The sequence below is a fragment of the Ornithorhynchus anatinus genome, chromosome 17 (assembly GCF_004115215.2).
Source record: "Ornithorhynchus anatinus isolate Pmale09 chromosome 17, mOrnAna1.pri.v4, whole genome shotgun sequence".
Taxonomy (NCBI): domain Eukaryota; kingdom Metazoa; phylum Chordata; class Mammalia; order Monotremata; family Ornithorhynchidae; genus Ornithorhynchus; species Ornithorhynchus anatinus.
Window position 1 is genome coordinate 21,019,041 of NC_041744.1, and position 17,559 is coordinate 21,036,599.

Sequence of the window (17,559 nt, forward strand, 5' to 3'; positions counted from 1 at the left end):
TCTCAGACAGGTGTGAGACTGGAATTGATCCGAGGCCAAGAGCACTGAGAGCTGCAAACATGCACCAACCATCCCATAATACCACTGCAGCCAGCCAGAGACTCAACAATTTAAGGCTTAACACACACGCACGCGCGCACACACACACAAACACACACCGACACACACACACACACACCATAAATCAGATGAGGATGGGACCAGCCAACCGTCAGCTTCTTGGGCTGATGCCTGCAGACAGTCTGAGCAGATCAGACCTGGCCTGTTTGGGTTATTTGAAACATTTAGGATTTTTTTTTTTTTTAAATATCAAGATGAGAGGCAAGGTGGAGCAGCCAGCCCAGGCCCATTTGGGTCTGCCCTATCTTGTCCGGGCGGCTGTCACTGCGGGGGGTGCCCGGGCCTGGTCACACGCGGGGAGAGAATTAAATCGGGGGTTGGGCGGGGGGGAGGGAGCGGCCAAACCAACGTGGGAGTAGCGGGGGAACGAGACCCAACGTGACCACCGCTTCCGCGGCTTCTCCGGCCCTCCCTCGTCTCGGGGAAAACTCCCTTCCCACGGCCTCCCTCGATTCCCGTCCTTCTGGGCCGTGGTGGACAGAGCCCGCCCTAGCAGTCAGAAGTCATGGGTTCTAATCCCGGCTCCACCAATTGTCTGCTGGCACAGCGCTTACCAAATACTGTTATTATTATCGCCGTAGTATTTGTTAAGCATTCTAAGTGCGATGGAAGATACAAGTTAATCAGGTTGGACAGAGTCCCTGTCCCACATGGGGTCACAGTCTAATAATTGTGGTGCTTGTTAAGCGCTTGCCATGTGCCAAGCATCGGGGTAGATACCAGTCATGAAGCTCAAAGTATGGGGAAAAGCAGGTACTGAATCCCTATTTTGCAGATGAGAGAACTGAGGCAAAGAGGAGTTAAGTGACAGGAGGGGTTTGAAGTAGAGGAGTCCACTTTGAAGTCCCTTTTCCCCCCTCCCTGGGTCACCCATGGACTTGAGTTGATATCCCCTAAGCATTTAGGTAGTTAATACCCAGCACTCCCACAGCACTTTTCTACCTATCTTTATACTTAGTTGCTTCCCCTACTTGTAGTTTATTTTAATGTTCGCCTCCCCTAATAGACTGTACGCTCCTTGAACGCAAGGATGGCGTCTACCCCCGTGCCGTACTCTCCCAAGAGCCTAGTGCATACGGTAAGTGTTCTGCACACGTGAAGCGCTCCATCAATACCACTGATTGATTGATTGATAGATGAACTGACCAAATGGTGTTTGGCAATGGTCCACAGGTTGTAGGAACCAAAGGAGGAGAGGGACTTCTTTCTGTCCTTCCTTCACACCAGCTCTCCCCTCTCCCCCAGGTGTCAGCCTCTGGGGTCATGAATAAAGGCGGTCGATGATAACAATAATAAGCAACAGTATTTGTTAAGCGCTTACTATGTGTCAAAGCACTGTTCTAAGCACTGGGGTAGATATAAGCTAATCGGGTTGGACACAGTCCGAGTCCCAGACGGAGCTCACCGTCTTAATCCTCATTTTATAGATGAGGTAACTGAAGCCCAGAGAAGCCAAGTCCCTGGCCCATGGTCACAAAGAAGACAAGTGGCGGCGCCAGGACTAGAACCCAGGTCCTTCTACTCCCAATTCCGTGCTCTATCCACACTAGGCCATGCTACTTTCCTTATAAAATATTTAGGCAGATTTCATCTTCTACTCAACTGACCAATCAATCAATGGTATTTATTGAGTGCTTACTGTGGGCAGAGCCCTGTTCTGAGCACTTGGGAAAGCACAATACAATAGAGTTGGCAGAAAAATTCCCTGCCCACAGCAAACTCACAGGCTCGAGTCTCAGCTGGCTGTCTTTCCCGCGGTGGAGATGAGGATGGAGGACAGAGATCTCTGAGGTTCGTTTTGGGGTCTCTGGTGCCCTGCCCTCTTCGGTAGCGACGTCAGCCAGCCGCCGCCGGGCCCAGAGCTAACCAACAGCCTCCCTGCCTCCCCTCCGCCCCCGCCCCCAGGCCCTTCCTTGTGAAGGGTTGCACTTTCGCAGCTGCAGCCCACGTGTGCACATGAAAACACCCCCACACTCCCACACGCGCATGCACACGTATACACGTTTGGACTGACTCCCCCATGCACTTTCGCAGCTGCAGCCCACGTGTGCACATGAAAACACCCCCACACTCCCACACGCGCATGCACACGTATACACGTTTGGACTGACTCCCCCAACCTCCTTCAGGCCGGGCTGCTGGGACTTCCAGCTGCCCGTGGCTTTGAGGAGCCGGGCTCCGGGGGTGAGGACCGGCATACCGAGCTGGGGCCAGTCAAGAGAACTCATTGCTGGAAATCACCCAGGATGGGGGAAAGGGACCCAACCCAATCCCTCTCCACGCACCCCAGACCAAGGAACTGGACTCTTTACCCTCCCCCGACCGTCCACCATCCCCCCGGCCAGCCCAAGCCTGGTCCATGAGCCTGGAGTGAAGCCTTCCTTCCTTTGGCCCTGACTCTTGGGACCTAGGGGGCAGACACCGGCCAGGGGGGAGAGAGGATGGCCCCAACTTTGCATGACACCATAGACATTTGCCCAAAGAAAGTAGAGGTGCCCAGGTGAGAAAATGGAAGAGTTATGCCTATTTAGAAGAAGCTCCTATTTAGAAGGGGGTTTTGGGTCCCTCTTTAAGGGGGCATAGAAGGGGACACTAAACTCCTCTTCTGGTCCTGGGGTCACTCCAGCCTCAGGAGAGGCGATAAGCCTCTCTGGGAAGCAGTGTGGCCCAGTGGCTAGTGCGTGTGCTTGGGAGTCAGAAGACCTTGTTTCTAAGTCCGGCTCTGCCACGTCAGCTGCGTGCCCTTGGGCAAGTCCTTTGACTTCTCTGTGCCTAAAATGGGGGTTAAACCCTACTCCTTTCCACTCAGGCCACGAGACCCACGTGGGGCAGGACTGTGTCCCACCTGATTACCGTGTATCTACCCCAGCGATGAGCACGGTGCTTGGTCTATAGTAAGCACTCAACAAGTACCGTGATAATCCCTATCCCAGCACACAGCCGTCGGCACTTTCTCGCCCCCTGGCTCTTCATACTCTCGGGGAGGGAGGCAGGGAGAAGCACCAAACTCCACATTCTTTACAGAGCAGGAAAGCGAGGATCAGAGTGGGTGGTGACCTACCCAAGGTCACACGGCAGAGCTGTGGCACAACTCTGTTTTCGCCCCTCCCAGAGGGGTGCTTTTCTCCCCACCGCCCCCTCGACTGCACCGGTGGAGGGTCTCAGGGGGTCTGAGTTGAGGAATTCTCCCTTTCCCCGCCCCGCCGTAAGAAGGGCAACGTCCTTTCGCAGGAGGCTGGGCGTTCGGCAACCATGGGCCCTGCCCGGCTCCCAAGCGGGCCAGGCTCGGGCAGGAGGCTGTAAAATGAAGAGAAGCCCAAGGAGCACCCTTTCCTGCCTGGGGAGAGGAAATCTGTGGAGGCAAGTAGGAGGAAGGACCCGGAGTTTCTCCTCCAGGCCTGCACCGGGCCTCTAACCCACCGCCGAGCACCAGAGAGGGCAAAACGCCAGATGAACCCGGCCAGAAGCCGCCACCTGGCTTCAGGCCTGACAATGCTAGGGAGAGTAATTAGGACTAATTAGGTATTTGTTAAGCCCTTACTATGTGCCCAGCGCTGTTCTAAGCGCTGGGGTGGATACGGGTTTATCTGGTGGGGCCCGGTCCTGTCCCACATGGGGCTCACGGTCTAAGTAGGGAGGAGAATAACTGCTGAAACCCCAGTTTCAGATGAGGAATGGAGGCTCAGAGAATTAAAGTGACTTGCCCAAGGTCACACTGCAGGCAGCTGATACAAGACAGGATTAGAACCCAGGCCCTCACTTTTCCCACTAGGCTACACTGCTCTGCTCTGGGAAGGCTGGTGAAACCCCAGATCCTCTGGCCACAAATGCTGCTGCTTGGCTTCCCAGGGGAAACAACACACACCACACCCTTCACCCGTTCACGTGCACCGAGCTAAAACTCCAACCCTGGCAAACCTCGACTTTCCTCTCTTAAAATCTGGCAGACCGGGGCTCCAAAGTCAGATAATTACGGTAGCGGCGGCCCATTACCAACCCGGTGCCGCTGCCGACTAACAGACCTCTGGAAGAGCGAGCTAAATAAACCACTCTCGGGGTAAAAGGGCCAGAGGCAGAGCCGGTACTTGTGCTGACTTTTACAGCTATTTTAATAACTTTGCCATTACATAATTTGCCATCTGATACATGCAAAGGGATGTACTAATGGAGCGTGAGTGGTCCCCACATTACAAACAACCCCAGGAGAATTAATGAGCTAACAGCACGCTCCTTCCCCCGGCGGAGGGCACCTAGGGCAGAGTTAGCCCGGCAGATTATTCCTTCTCTTTCACTTCCTTGCGTCCCCCAGTCGATACCGTAAATCCCTCACGTAACCCCGTGGGTGGGGGCGGAGGGAGCTGGCTAGAGAGGGGTGCTTCGTACGGAGGCCTTCGACGGCAGCGGGGCCTCGGCCGCCAGGATCAATGGGAACCTTTGTGGTGGGGAGGGGGGTTCCGTGGCGGGAGCTGGTTTGGGCAAGTCCCCCAGGCACCTGTCTTAAGAGGTGGTTGAAGACAGGGTCTGTTTGGGGGTTGGGGTGACGGATGGTTTCTTCCATAAGGCCCAATACGTAGATGGAATGGGGCGTCTGCTCTGGAACATGCCGCTCCGCTCCCTGTGAGAAGGGGCATGGCTCTGGGATTTCCAGGGAGGTGGGACTTGCGTCTAAAAAAACACTCCCCCGATTTCGAAGCTCGGTTGGCTCCCATCCAGCCACCTGGTGGAATTCAGGGTCGGCTGCTGAGGTGCCCTGAGCTGACCCTCTGGGGCCCAGGCCGGCTGGAAGGGACTCTGTCCCGGGGAGGGCAAAAGACGGTCCGTGCCCCAAGCCTCTCAAGGATCAGTGCGGCCTAACGGCGAGAGCACAGGATTGGGAGCCAGAAGACCTGGATTCTGAGCCCGGCTCCGCCACTTGCCTGCTGGGTGATCTTAGACAAGTCACTTAACTCCTCTAGACCTCAGTATTCTCATCTGTGAAACGGGGATCCTGCTCTCCCTACTCCTCAGCCTCCGAGCCCCGTGTGGGACAGGGACCGTCAGATCTGACTGTTTCTAGCATGCTGCTTGGCACATAGTAAACGTTTAAGGAACACCACTATTATTAAGGTGGTCTGGTTTGCCACAGGAGGTGAAAAAAGAGGCTGGGAAACCCTTAAAGGGGTTGGCCGACCATAAACATTGGGAAGAGAGAGGGGATCTGCTTCTTAGAAAAAAAAAGGAACAAAACATCACACAGCAGTAGCCATATGTCTTTGCAGGCATTCCCCTGTAGCAGAGTCCACCCTGTTCTACACTCTCACAGAAAACGGGCATGTTACGATCTAGGCCTTTCTGCTCTGACTCGATCTCCCCGTTGGAAGAGCTGACCGAAAGCCACCCTCCCCAGGCTCGCCCCCCTCGGCCCCAAACCACCCGAGATCTGCCGCGGGGAAATAGAAATCGTCTGGATGGAATCAATGTTTGTTTTCAGGGAGCGTCCGCAGTTATTTATTTCTTTCTGTTTTATTTACCGTGGGTAACTGGATCGTGCCTATCAAAGCATGAAGAGCTCTGCCCAGGGGAGATTATGGGAGAGAATTCTATGGAAAGAAACTGGATTTGTCAGTAAAATGCTGAAGGAGATTTTATACCTGGGAGTTTTGCAATAAGCACCTTTAATCTACCCAACAATTGGGCTATTATAATGCTTCAAAGCCCAATGATAAATAATGCCAAAGCGAGTGGGGGCAGGACTTTCAGAGAAAAACGTGAAAAATACCACCACGGAGGCATCAAACCGTGAGCGTCTCCCGCTGTGGAAAGTCTCGTGCAGGCGTTTGTGCAGGGTTGCGGTTCTGGGCCGCTGGCGGGTGGGTGCGGGAAGGGGAGGGGGTGGGAGGGAAGGGCCCGGGGAGTGACGGCGGGGGATTCTGCTGCGGGACTGCTACCACTGATTGACTGATCCATCTTGCTTGGGGGGGGTCCCTCGGTCTGCAAGAAGGCCCAAAATGTGAGCGGGTGGTAGCAGTGGCCGTTTCTCATCCATTCATTCGTACTTACTGAGCGCTTACTGTGCACAGAGCACTGTACTAAATGCCTGGTAGAGTGCAATATATCTGGAACCAGGCCGCCATGGTGGGGAGATTGGAAATCTCAGGACAAGCCTCCTGCCAGCCCCCAGCACCTCGACGCCCATCGACGACAACTTCCCGCTCCCTTGCGCTTCCCCCGGTCCCCCCCCATGCAGGCCACCCGTCCCCCACCGCCCTCTGCTGTCATCCACTTGACCCCCCCAACAAGTGCCAGCTTTTTGTCCCCCAACACCAGCCACTCCCCTCTCAGTGCCAGGTTTTCACCCCCCAGTGACCCTTGACACCGGTCTTCACCAGGCCCCTCCCCACACCGCCAACACCGGCCTCTGCCAAGCCCCGACCATCCTCAACCGCCTGGCACCGGCCTCTGGCCCCCAGCACCTTCTCCGACACCAGCCTCCCGCTCCCAGGTTTGCCTGGAAACTTTTATGGACCCACCCCATTCCTTCTCCACATCCCGAGTGCGGCGGTCCTTACGGACCGTTTCACTCCTGGTGACGTTAAAGGTGCAAACATTGCATCTTCTCCTGGCGGGATGCCACGGAGGCTCAATCCCCAAGTCCCAGACATGAGATTGGCGGCTGTCAGTGAGAGAGAGACAGAGAGAGAGAAAGAGAGAGAGCGTGTACTCGTTTGTCCGTAGGTGGGTACCAGCCAACTGACAGGGAAGCCTTGCTGGGAGCCCCCGCCCACCTTCCTCAACTCCCCTGGCTGTTTTCACTTTCACCCCTAAGCCTTCCCTGGTGGGAGGGAGGGAAGCTGCGAGAACCGCCAGAGCAGGGCGAGGCTGGGAGAGGGGGGAAGCGCCAGGGCTGGGGAAATCCCCCCCCGCCCCCGGTAGCTTCCCCATTCTTCAGGGAAAAAGTCATCCTCCTCGTGCTTATCCCAAACCTCCACTGGGCTGGCAGCCGCTGGCAGCTTTGCTAATAACAGTAATAATCGTAATTGTTCAACACTTACTATGTATCAAGCGCTATGTGTCTACTGGGGCAGTCACGGAGACAATTGGGTCGGTCAGAATTCCCGGCTCAGACGGGCCTCACGGTCTAAGCAGGAGCAAAAATGGATTGAACCCCCATTTTCCAGATGAGGAAACTGAGGCCCAGAGGAGTGAATCGACTTGCCAAGGGTAGCCGGCAGGCAGGTGGCAGAGCTGAGATTAGTAGTGCTCTTTATGGTCAGCCTGTAATCAACCCTTCTTCTCTTCCCTCAGTGGCCCAGTTTCCCCAGCTCGGGGGCCTGAGGAACATGCCCACAAACCCTTGGCCTACGGCACCCCGGCCCCGCGCAGACGAGCCGGCCCCCAGTAGCTGGGGGGGCTGAAGGCGGCCCAGCCCGGCAGCTCCCCGAGAAGAAACCCGTCGAAGCACGTTGCTCCGAGGGGCTCGTCCGGGCACCGCGGGGCCCGTCCCAGCCTGGCGAGGGAAGGTCAGGTCCGGGGCGATGGGGCCGACTGGGTACGGGGAGCCCTCCGGGGCCACTGTGGAGGGTCTCGAGGGTAGCGGGTGAGTCGTCTGAGGGCCCTGGCTCAACCTCGCCACCCGGCTCCCACTTGGATTTCCACACAAAGCGTCCCCGCAGTGGGCACAGAGACATCGAGTGGGCGAACGGTGGCCCCGTCGGTTCCCTCCGACACGCCCAGCTGCCCTTCGAGGACCGGCCAGTTCCAGAGCTGCAGGGAGCACTGAGGGCCAGGCGGACCAGAACTGGGGCTGGGCTCCCGACCCTGACCTGTCATGTGGCCTAATGGGAAGAGCGGGGGCCCGGGAGCCGGGAAATCTGTGTCCTAGTCCTGCTGTGTAGACCTGGGCAAGTCACTCTTTGGTGAAGAAGCCTATAGAATGGGGATTCAATACCTGTTCTCCCTCCCCTTTATATCATGAGCCCCGTATGGGGCAGGTACTCTGGCCGACTTGATTATTTTGAATCTAATCTAGTGCTCAGCACTGGGCTTGGGACAAAGTGAGCGCTGAACAAATACCATTATCATGACCGTTGCCAGGGTCGCAGGCAGAAACCTCTAGCCCGTCACTGGGCAAGGACTGTCTCTATCCGTTGCCAAATTGTACATTCCAGGAGCTTAATACAGTGCTCTGCACATAGTAAGTGCTCAATAAATACCATTGAATGAATGGTACCCGGTTCAGGCTGCATCACGTCACATGACCACAGCCCCACCTTCACACTGGCTTGCCTGGTCCTCCCTCCTCGCAGAACGGCAACCGCAGAGCACCTCCTGAAATCACTTCAGCACTGCGCGACACAGCCCCCAGAAAGAACAAGGACCCCTCGATTCTCCCAGATGGGAGGGCCCATCTCCCCAACTCCTCCCCAGGGCACTGGAGGTGGCTGGCGGCGGGGCCAGAGGGTTTCACACCTTGGTGGGTTTCCTGTCTCTGCCACGGTGAGTTGAGACCTTCAAATGCCAGGGGTCCCAGCTCACCCACAATCCTCTTTCAATAGGGACCTGTGGGTGTCTTGTTGTGTGCCTGTGTGTACCCCATCACAGCTGTGGTAGAGGAGTATATGTATCTGTGTATGGGAGTCACAACTGCTCCTGTGGAGGGATACGTATGTGTGCGTGCTATTAGAGCTGTTGTGGAGGGGTGTGTATGTGATTGTGAGACGCTTTGTGATAGTCACTGTAGATACATTTGTGTGTGTGTGTGTGTCCTTATGGCTGTAGTGAAGGGGTGTGAGAGAAGCCATGAGAACCGCTGTAGATACACATGTGGGTGTGTTCTGTGTGCGAGACAGTCATGACAGCAGTTGTGGAGGGATGTGTGTGAGTGAATCATGATCAGTGTGTGTGTGTCTGTCTTACGCATTTTCGAGATGCCCAAACAGGTGCAAAGATGAGTTCTTGGTGGAGGACAAAGGGAGCATAAAACCCGACGCCAGCGATTTCCGGTCTCCCGACACGTGAGGATTCGCCTCCGGGGCGCAAACGGCAACGGGTCTGTCGGGCTCGGAGAACCCGCTCGAAGAGCGGGCCCCTACATGGCTTAAAACCTCAACGAATCGACCTCGCTGCAGCCGCCTGCCCCACCACCCCCTTCCTCGGGGCGGGCCGCTGCAGCCGGCGGGAGGGACGGTTTGGTGGGATATTGGTGCAGATCTGATTTTCAGGGATAAAGCGGGGAGCTGGGGAGGGGAAAGGGGTGGGGGGGACTGGGACTTACAGCCACCTGAGCTGAAGCAGAAGGCCGGACACTCCGAATTCGTTCGCCACGAAGGATGGTCTCCCAGCTCATCTGTAAACCAGAACGCCCTTTCCTCAGCCCCGTTACGGACGTGCTTCAGATCTTCCGCCACTTCCCCGCCGCCGCAGCGGGAAGGTGGAGACCTTCCTTGGGTTTTCACTGCCACCGGGATATTTTCTCAAAACTCCCGCAACTCCTGAAATACGGCCCCCACCCATGGTTCTACGCCGGAAACGGCTTCCTCACACTGGATGCGGGACGCTCTGGCGAGCCGGCTGACATGCCCGCCTCAGAGAGAGACAGCGACTTTAACCTTCTCCCCGTTTCAACTCTGAAGGCTGAAAGCCCCAGAGAGGTTCAGATCATGACTGGGGAAAAGGAATTTATTTTCACATCGGTCCCCACCGCTGGATTGTGTCTACCAACTCTATTGGGTTGTACTCTTCCAGGCTCTCAGAACAGTGCTCTGCACACGGAAAGCGCTCAATAAATTCCACCGATTGATTGCCTGATTGTAAAGTGTCCCTCGCATTTGGAACAGAAAAATAATTTGGTCACTGGATTGCGAAACAGTCGCCCTCGAGCTCTCGTCCATCGCCACGTTACACTTAGAGGGTCACGGGTGGAGCAGGACATAAGGGCACCTCACCCAGAGAGACTGACCCCAGTCTCTCTTGCTCTCACACACTCTCACACACACACACGAGACAGTTCTTTGGGGAATCCGAAGAGAGCAAACATCAGGGCTCAGATGGTGGGCAAGTGAGGGGCTGCCGCTGGCACAAGCCCCAGTGGGGCTCTCTGGGGCCAGTCGTGATACTGTGCTTGGCAGAATAGGTGGGCAGAGCGATGGAGAGGCCCGCTGGCACCTCCACCTGGGGACCACTGACTACGGCAAAACCAACAGCAGGGTCCGGGGACTTTGAGGGCCTGTCTCCCCAACCTGGTCTACGACAGGTTGACCTCATTTCACAAAACCCATGAGCTCGCTGGGAAATGGCGCTTTGGGAATCTGCTGGGTCATGGGCCAAACTGGGCCCGGGAGAGGTCCGCAAGGACCCCCACCCTCTCCACTCTGGCCTTGGAGAGGATGGCGTGGAGGTGGAGCGGGATTGCCAGCTTCAGGTTCCTCATGAAAATTCATGTCATCCATCATCTAGAGATGGAGGAGGGGGGCGGGGGGCAGGGGGAGGAAGGGCTGGGAAGTGAGATCCAAACCGTCTCGTTCCGGTTGGTAGAGTAAGTTGAACTCCCTGAGCAAGTTCCACCCGAGCCGGCTCAGGGTATCCACCCCGACTTGAGAAGCATGTGGGAGATTCAAGGATCTTGGAGGGCGATCAGCTCACGCTACAGTGTCCCCTGAAAGGCCCCCAGGTTTGGGGTGGGGGGCAAATGGGCGCCCAGTGATCAGTCTCAAACTCGCATCAGTCCCATTCCCACAGAACCTCAGATGCCAAAACCACAAGGCCGGCGGGGCAATGGCCCCACGGCTACTTGAGCCAGAGCCCAGACTTAGGTCTCACGAGGAACCTGGGGTGACCGAGAGTTTTCAACCAAAGACTCCAAAATGGCTTCCTGAGGCGGGAGATCCTTGAGGCCTGCCCTCATTCCCTTTCAAATCCCTGCCCCCTGAAACTCAAATTGAAGAGTTGGCACCTAGGAAGAGATCCCAGCTTCCTATCCAGAAACTTTGCCAATTTTCCCTCGTGCCCCTGAAGAAAGGTTTTGACTCATTGTGGTATTTAAGTCCTTGCTATATGCCGAGCACTATTCTGAGTGCTGGGGTAGATACACGTTAAATCAGGTTGGAAGCGGTCCCTCTCCCACAGGGGGCTCCCAGTCTAAATGGGAGGGAGATCATTTTACAGATGAGGAAACTGAGTCCCAGAGAAGTTAAGCGACTTGCCCAAAGTCACACAGCAGACAAGTGGGGGAGCGGGGATTAGAACCCAGGTTCTGTAACACCCGGGCCCGACCTCCTCCGCTGGGCCACACTGCTTACATCTCTCCCCGTCCCGCCCCTCCCTCAGTTACGGGAACCGTGGCGTGTCACGGCTGTGGGTGATCCTACGACCCTGGGGGGACGGTCACCCCTTCGCCTTCCCCCAAACCCTCCCCGGCCAGGCCCAGATGCAGCTCCCGCCTCTAGAGGACCCCGGGAGCCCCGACCAAGCCCCAGAGCTCCGGGTGGGCCGTAAGCCAAAGGGGGCCCGTGACCCTCGGGAGCTCTTGAGCCAGAGTGGGGGGCGCGGCTCCGGTACTTACCCTGAATCTGACTCTGAGGCTGAGGGTTAAAAGTGGCGGTGGTGGTGTGGTTCAAGGAGACGCGCGGGTTGGGCGTGGGGGCTGGGTGGTGGGGGCTGACTCTCAGGGCTGTGCGCCTCAACTGCTCCAGCTCGCTCAGTCGCTCTGAAAAGGACAAGCTCCCGGCCTTTGTCTGCTCGTCTAGTTTCTGACGATGTCCTATTGGGGGAGGGAGGGGGCGGGGGGAGAAAGATCAGAAAATCTCACTGACATTGGCAGCCGGAGGATTTCGTTTTTCATCTTTCCTTTTGGCCCCCATCCCCATCCCCACCGCCTCCCGCCCCCGGCCCCTGCCTTCCCCTCTCTCTCCGACACTGACCCGCTCTGGGCGGCCAAGGGGCCGGCTGTTTAGAAGGGACGAACCAGAAGCCAACTGGAATCCGGGGCCGGGTGGTGACACCCATCTCCCTTCCTTCACGTCTGCTGACCCCAACGTCGGGGGTTTCCACACTGCCCCGAGCCCCCTGCCCTCAGAGCCCTGCCGATCCTAGCTGACCTTCTGCACCCCCCGACCTTCAGGGACCACCCATCATGCCCCGTTCCAGGCCCTTCTTATCGCTCTCCTCTGCTGCCAATTACCCCATGGGTCCCTCTTGCCTGGAAGGGCCTCCCATGCGCCAGTCTGCCAGTCCCTTCCCGGTCCAGCTCCAGGCCACCCTCTCCAGGAAGCTTTCCCAGCTCTTCCCACTCTCTAACCCACCGGCAAAGCCCGCGACAATCCAATTCCCTCAGCCGTCACACGCCTCGTCAGGGCAGAGGGTCTCGGGCCGGGCCTAGCCCGAGGGAGGATCAGCTAAACGATCGATTGTACGCCTTTGTGATGTTCTCTCCCAGGCGTTCAGCACAGGGTCTCACCCTCGGTAGTTGCCCACCACTGATGATGATTATGCTTTTATCTTTGTTCTCAGCAGTAGCTGGCTAGGAAGCCCGGGTAGCCACGAGGGGTTCCCAGGAGCTGATTCTGCAGCTCTGGGTGAGGACATCACTGACCGGCCCCTGACCCCAGAGACCCCTGACGGGACTGGGGGGTGGGAAGACCCTCCCAATGCTGCCGTTCCTCCTGGAGTCACCGCCCTTCCTTCCCAAAACAAGTTTATACTCTTGTCTCGACTCCAGCGCTCAGCACAGTCTTGGCATCTAATAAGCGCTTCACAAATCCCAACACGACAAGGATTATTATCCCCGTAGGAGGGTTGAGGGGGTCATCTCGGGACACTTCTTCCCAGGCCCTCTATCCCTCAGGGTGAAGGAAACTCCCGCTGCTTCAGGTTTCACATACCCACCTGCAGCCTGGTGGTGTCTTTGGACTGAGGAGGGAAAGGGCCTGGATCATTCAATTGTATTCTCTGAGCGTTTACTGTGTGCAAAGCACTCTACTAAGCGCTTTAGAGGGTACAATACCACAATAAGCGGACACGTTCCCTGTCCGCAAGGAGCTTACAGTCTAGAGGGGGAGGCAGACAATATGACTAAATAAACCAACAAATTAATTAATGTGCAACATCTGAATGAAGAAACCGCTTCCTTTTCTGTTTGGGTTCCCCCCACCCAAGTTTGAACGAAGGAGAGGAAGGCGAGGAGCCTGGGAGAATGGCGAGGAAGAGAAAGATTCCTCAAATCCCGCCTCTGCCCCTTGTCTGCTGCGTGACCTTGGAGAAGTCACTTTACTTCTCTGTGCTTTAGTTCCCTCCTCTGCAAAACGGGGACTGAGACTGTGAGCCCCACGTGGGATGAGGACTGCGTCCAACCCAATTTGCTTGGATCCACCCCAGTGCTTAGTATGGTGTCTGGCACACAGGGGGTGCTTAACTGATACCACAATTGTTATTATTATTATTTTTAATATTGTGGGACAGGGACTGTGTCCAACCCAGTTTCCTTGTAACCACCACAGCGCTTATTCCAGTGTCTGGCACATGATGAGCGCTTAACAAATACCACAATTATTATTATTATTGTTATTATTATGGGAACAGGGACTGGGTCCAAGCGGTTTGCTTGTATAATAATGTTGGTATTTGTTAAGCGCTTACTATGTGCCAAGCACTGTTCTAAGCGCTGGGGTAGACATAGGAGAATCAGGTTGTCCCACGTGGGGCTCACAGTCTTAATCCCCATTTTACAGATGAGGGAACTGAGGCACAGAGAAGTTAAGTGACTTGCCCACAGTCACACAGCTGACAAGTGGCAGAGCTGGGATTCGAACTCATGAGCCCTGACTCCAAAGCCCATGTTCTTTCCACTGAGCCACGCTGCTTCTCTCCACCCCAGCGCTTAGTCCAGTCCCTGATACACAGTGCATGCTTAACAAATACCAAAATTGTTATTATTAGGAGACCGGGACTGTGTCCAACCCGATTTGCTAGTGTCCACCCCAGCGCTTAATCCAGCGCCTGGCACACAATGAGCGCTTCACAAATACTGCAATAATAATGACAATGACGATGGTATTTGTGAAGCGATTACTATGTGCCGGGCGCTGGACTAAACGCTAGGGTCGATAGCCACAAATTGAGTTGGACACGGCCCCTGTCCCACAATAATTCATTCGATCGTATTTATTGAGCACTTACTACGTGCAGAGCACTGTACTAAGCACTTGGAACGTACAATCCCACGGGGGACAGGGACTGTGTCCAACTCGATTTGTGGGCAGCCACCCACCCTCCCCTTCCACCCCTTCAGAGCCCTACTGAAGGCCCACCTCCTCCAGGAGGCCTTCCCAGCCTGAGCCCCCCTCATCCTCAGCTCCCTTTGCTCTTCCCTCCCCATAGCACTTGGGTATATAATAATAATGTTGGCATTTGTTAAGTGCTTACTATGTGCCGAGCACTGTTCTAAGTGCTGGGAGAGATACAGGGTCATCAGGTTGTCCCATGTGAGGCTCACAGTCTAAATCCCCATTTTACAGAGGAGGGAACTGAGGAACCGAGAAGTGAAGTGACTTGCCCAAAGTCACAAAGCTGGCAGGCGGCGGAGCCGGGATTAGAACCCATGACCTCTGACTACTAAGCCCAGGTTTTTTCCACTGAGCCACGCTGCTTCTCTTATATGTCTATATGATGATAATCACAATGACGGTCTTTGTTAAGTGCTTACGCTGTGCCAAGCACTGTTCTAAGCGCTGTGGGGGGGATACGAGGTCATCAGCTTGTCCCACATGGGGCTTACGGTCTTCAGCTCCATTTTACAGATGAGGGAACTGAAGCCCGGAGAAGTGAAGTAACTGGCCCAAAGTCACACAGCTGACAAGTGGCAGGTCCGGGATTAGAACCCATGACCCTCTGATCTCCAAGTCCGTGCTCTTAATAATAATAATAATAATAATAATAATAATAATGGTGGTATCTGTTAGGTCCTTACTGTCTCCCCCCTTCCACCTCCCCCAACCCACCACCTCCACGTCCCCAGACTGTAAACCCATAGTGGGCAGGGATTGTCTCTCTTTATTGCAGTATTGTACTTTCCAAGCACTTAGTACAGTGTTCTGCACATAGTAAGCGCTCAATAAATACAACCTAATGAATGAATGAAAAGTCCAGGGAAAACTTAATAATAATAATAACAGCGAGTCCCACGGGAGACAGAGATTGTACACATTCTGATTAACCCGTTATCTACCCTAGAGTTTACCACTGCTTTGCACATAATAAATACTAATAATTATTATGGTGTTTGTTAAGCCAAGTGTTTGGTGTTTCTTGTGCCAAGAATTGTTCTAAGCGCTGGGGTGACACAAGCAAATCAGGTAGGACACACAGTCGCTGCCCCATGTGGGACTCACAGTCTCAATCCCTATTTTAAAGAGAGGGAACTGAGGCACAGAGAATAATAATAATGATGATGGTATTTGTTAAGCGCTTACTATGTGCCAAGCACTGTTCTAAGCGCTGGGATAAATACAAGGTAATCAGGTTGTCCCATGTGGGGCTCACACTTTTAATCCCCATTTTACAGAGGAGGTAACTGAGGCACAGAGAAGTTAAGCAGCTTGCCCAAGGTCACGTAGTGGACAAGTGGCAGAACAGGGATTAGAACCCATGACCTCTGACTTCCAAGCACGTGCTCTCTCCACTACGCCACGCTGCTTCCCAAGAGAAGTAAAGTGACTTGCCCAAGGTCACACAGCAGACAAGTGAATAAATATCAGTAGTATTATTATTCTCCCTTCTTCTAGACCCTAAGCCCCAGAAGGGATAGGGGCTGTGTGTGATCTGATTTTATCTACGCCAGTGCTTCTCACATTCCATTATTATTATTATATTTTTGTTGTTATTATTATTATTCCAGAAATCAAAGGAAGATAAGAATAATCTGCCAATATTTCTTGGCTTTTATTTGAGGAGGGCGTGCTTATTGCTATAATTATCATTATTCCCAAAACGGAAGCATCTGCCAATGCTTCTCAGAGGGTTTTATTCAGGGTGACCTTTGGGAAATCCAAATACTATCTAGCGTACAAATGACCTGGTGTGACAGAACTTTTGTACCGTAATGCGGAGTTAACTCACTTGATGGCATGTTTAGGGGGGTTAGGGGTGGGGGCGGAATCTAATCCGGGAGATTTAACACACCACCTCCCCCCAACCCTCACCCCTGAGTAGTGAAACCCTAAGGCGGTCTGACAAAAAAATTACTCATACAGCAGAAAGGCGGGTTTTCTGCACATGAACATTCTTGGCCAGAAAAGTTATCTGTGTTCTCTAAAGAATAAGGTGACCAAATGCTCAGAATTATGAGATTTTAGAAAACTTCCCCCAACTACTTGTTTAGTCATAGATGATGCGTTAGCTACAGGTCACCTCAGTTCCTCTGTTCACTGACTGTAATGAGGTTCTCACTACAGATTTGGGCAACCAACAGATTTGGCTCATCATTTTGTCACTTAGAGGGCGGAGCTGTACACACGTATGAACACGCACACAAGTGCGCGATACGACACCGGCGGGACTCAGCTAACGGTAGGATTTTCCCCTGCTGGATTTTCCACTCTTCTTTCCAGAACTCAGGGTCAGGGTTGTCAGATCTCCAAATTCACCCTTTGATGTTGGAAGTGACCCTTCTACCTAATGGATCAGGTCAAACTATCTTGGGTCCCTCTGTGTTCCCCGCTTCAGATGGGGATGAAGACCGTGAGCCCCATGCAGGGCAGGGACTGTGTCCAACCCCATTTGCCTGTATCCACCCCAGTGCTCAGTACAGTGCGGGGCACATAGTAAGCGCTTAACAAATACCGTCATTATCATTCCGCTTCCCCCCCTCCACACAGCTGGGATCTTTGAGCATGCGGAGAGAAACCCAAGTCCCTGGGGAGATCTGTTTTCCCATATTTGTTAAGCGCTTACTATGTGCAAAGCACTGTTCTAAGCGCTCGGAGGGGGGAAAACAGGTCTCCTCCCCAGGGACTTGGGTTTCTCTACACATGTTGTTCCACGTGGGACCTACAGTCTTAATCCCCATTTTAAAGGTGAAGTCACTGAGGACCAGAGAATTTAAGTGACTTGCCCAAAGTCACACAGCTGACAAGTGGCGGAGCTGGGATTAGAACCCTTGACCTCTGACTTCCAGGCCCGGGCTCTTTCCACTGAACCACGATGAAATACTCCAGAGATTATTACAAATTCAGCCACCATTAATCCAAGAAGTGCTATTGGGGTGGGAGGAGTGGGGGGCCGGGAAAGGAGCCTCCATCACTCAGGCACTACTTATCTTACCCTTTCTAATAATAATAATAATTATTATTATGGTACTTATAAGCACTTATTATGTGCTGAGCACTTCTCTAAGCACTGGGTAGATACAAATTAATCAGGTTGGACACAGTCCCCGTCCCACATGGGGCTCACAGTCTTAATCCCCAT

The 17,559-nt window shown here is 54.2% G+C and overlaps 1 protein-coding gene across 5 annotated transcripts in view; it reads right to left on the reverse strand.

Annotated features, from left to right (window-relative positions):
* Positions 1 to 17,559, reverse strand: part of RUNX1 (RUNX family transcription factor 1) — a 188,018-nt gene that overhangs the window by 19,267 nt on the left and 151,192 nt on the right. For 2 of the 5 annotated variants that reach the window (XM_029082303.1, XM_029082305.2), the window contains 2 exons: positions 11,660 to 11,857; positions 9,374 to 9,445 (listed from right to left, as the gene is read on the reverse strand). The exons of 1 other annotated variant lie outside the window; for it this stretch is intronic. In XM_029082303.1, the coding sequence (XP_028938136.1) occupies positions 9,374 to 9,445; positions 11,660 to 11,857 (270 nt within the window). The remainder of the gene's footprint in view (positions 1 to 9,373; positions 9,446 to 11,659; positions 11,858 to 17,559) is intronic. 2 more of the 5 variants (XM_029082304.1, XM_029082306.1) reach the window with 2 other exon arrangements.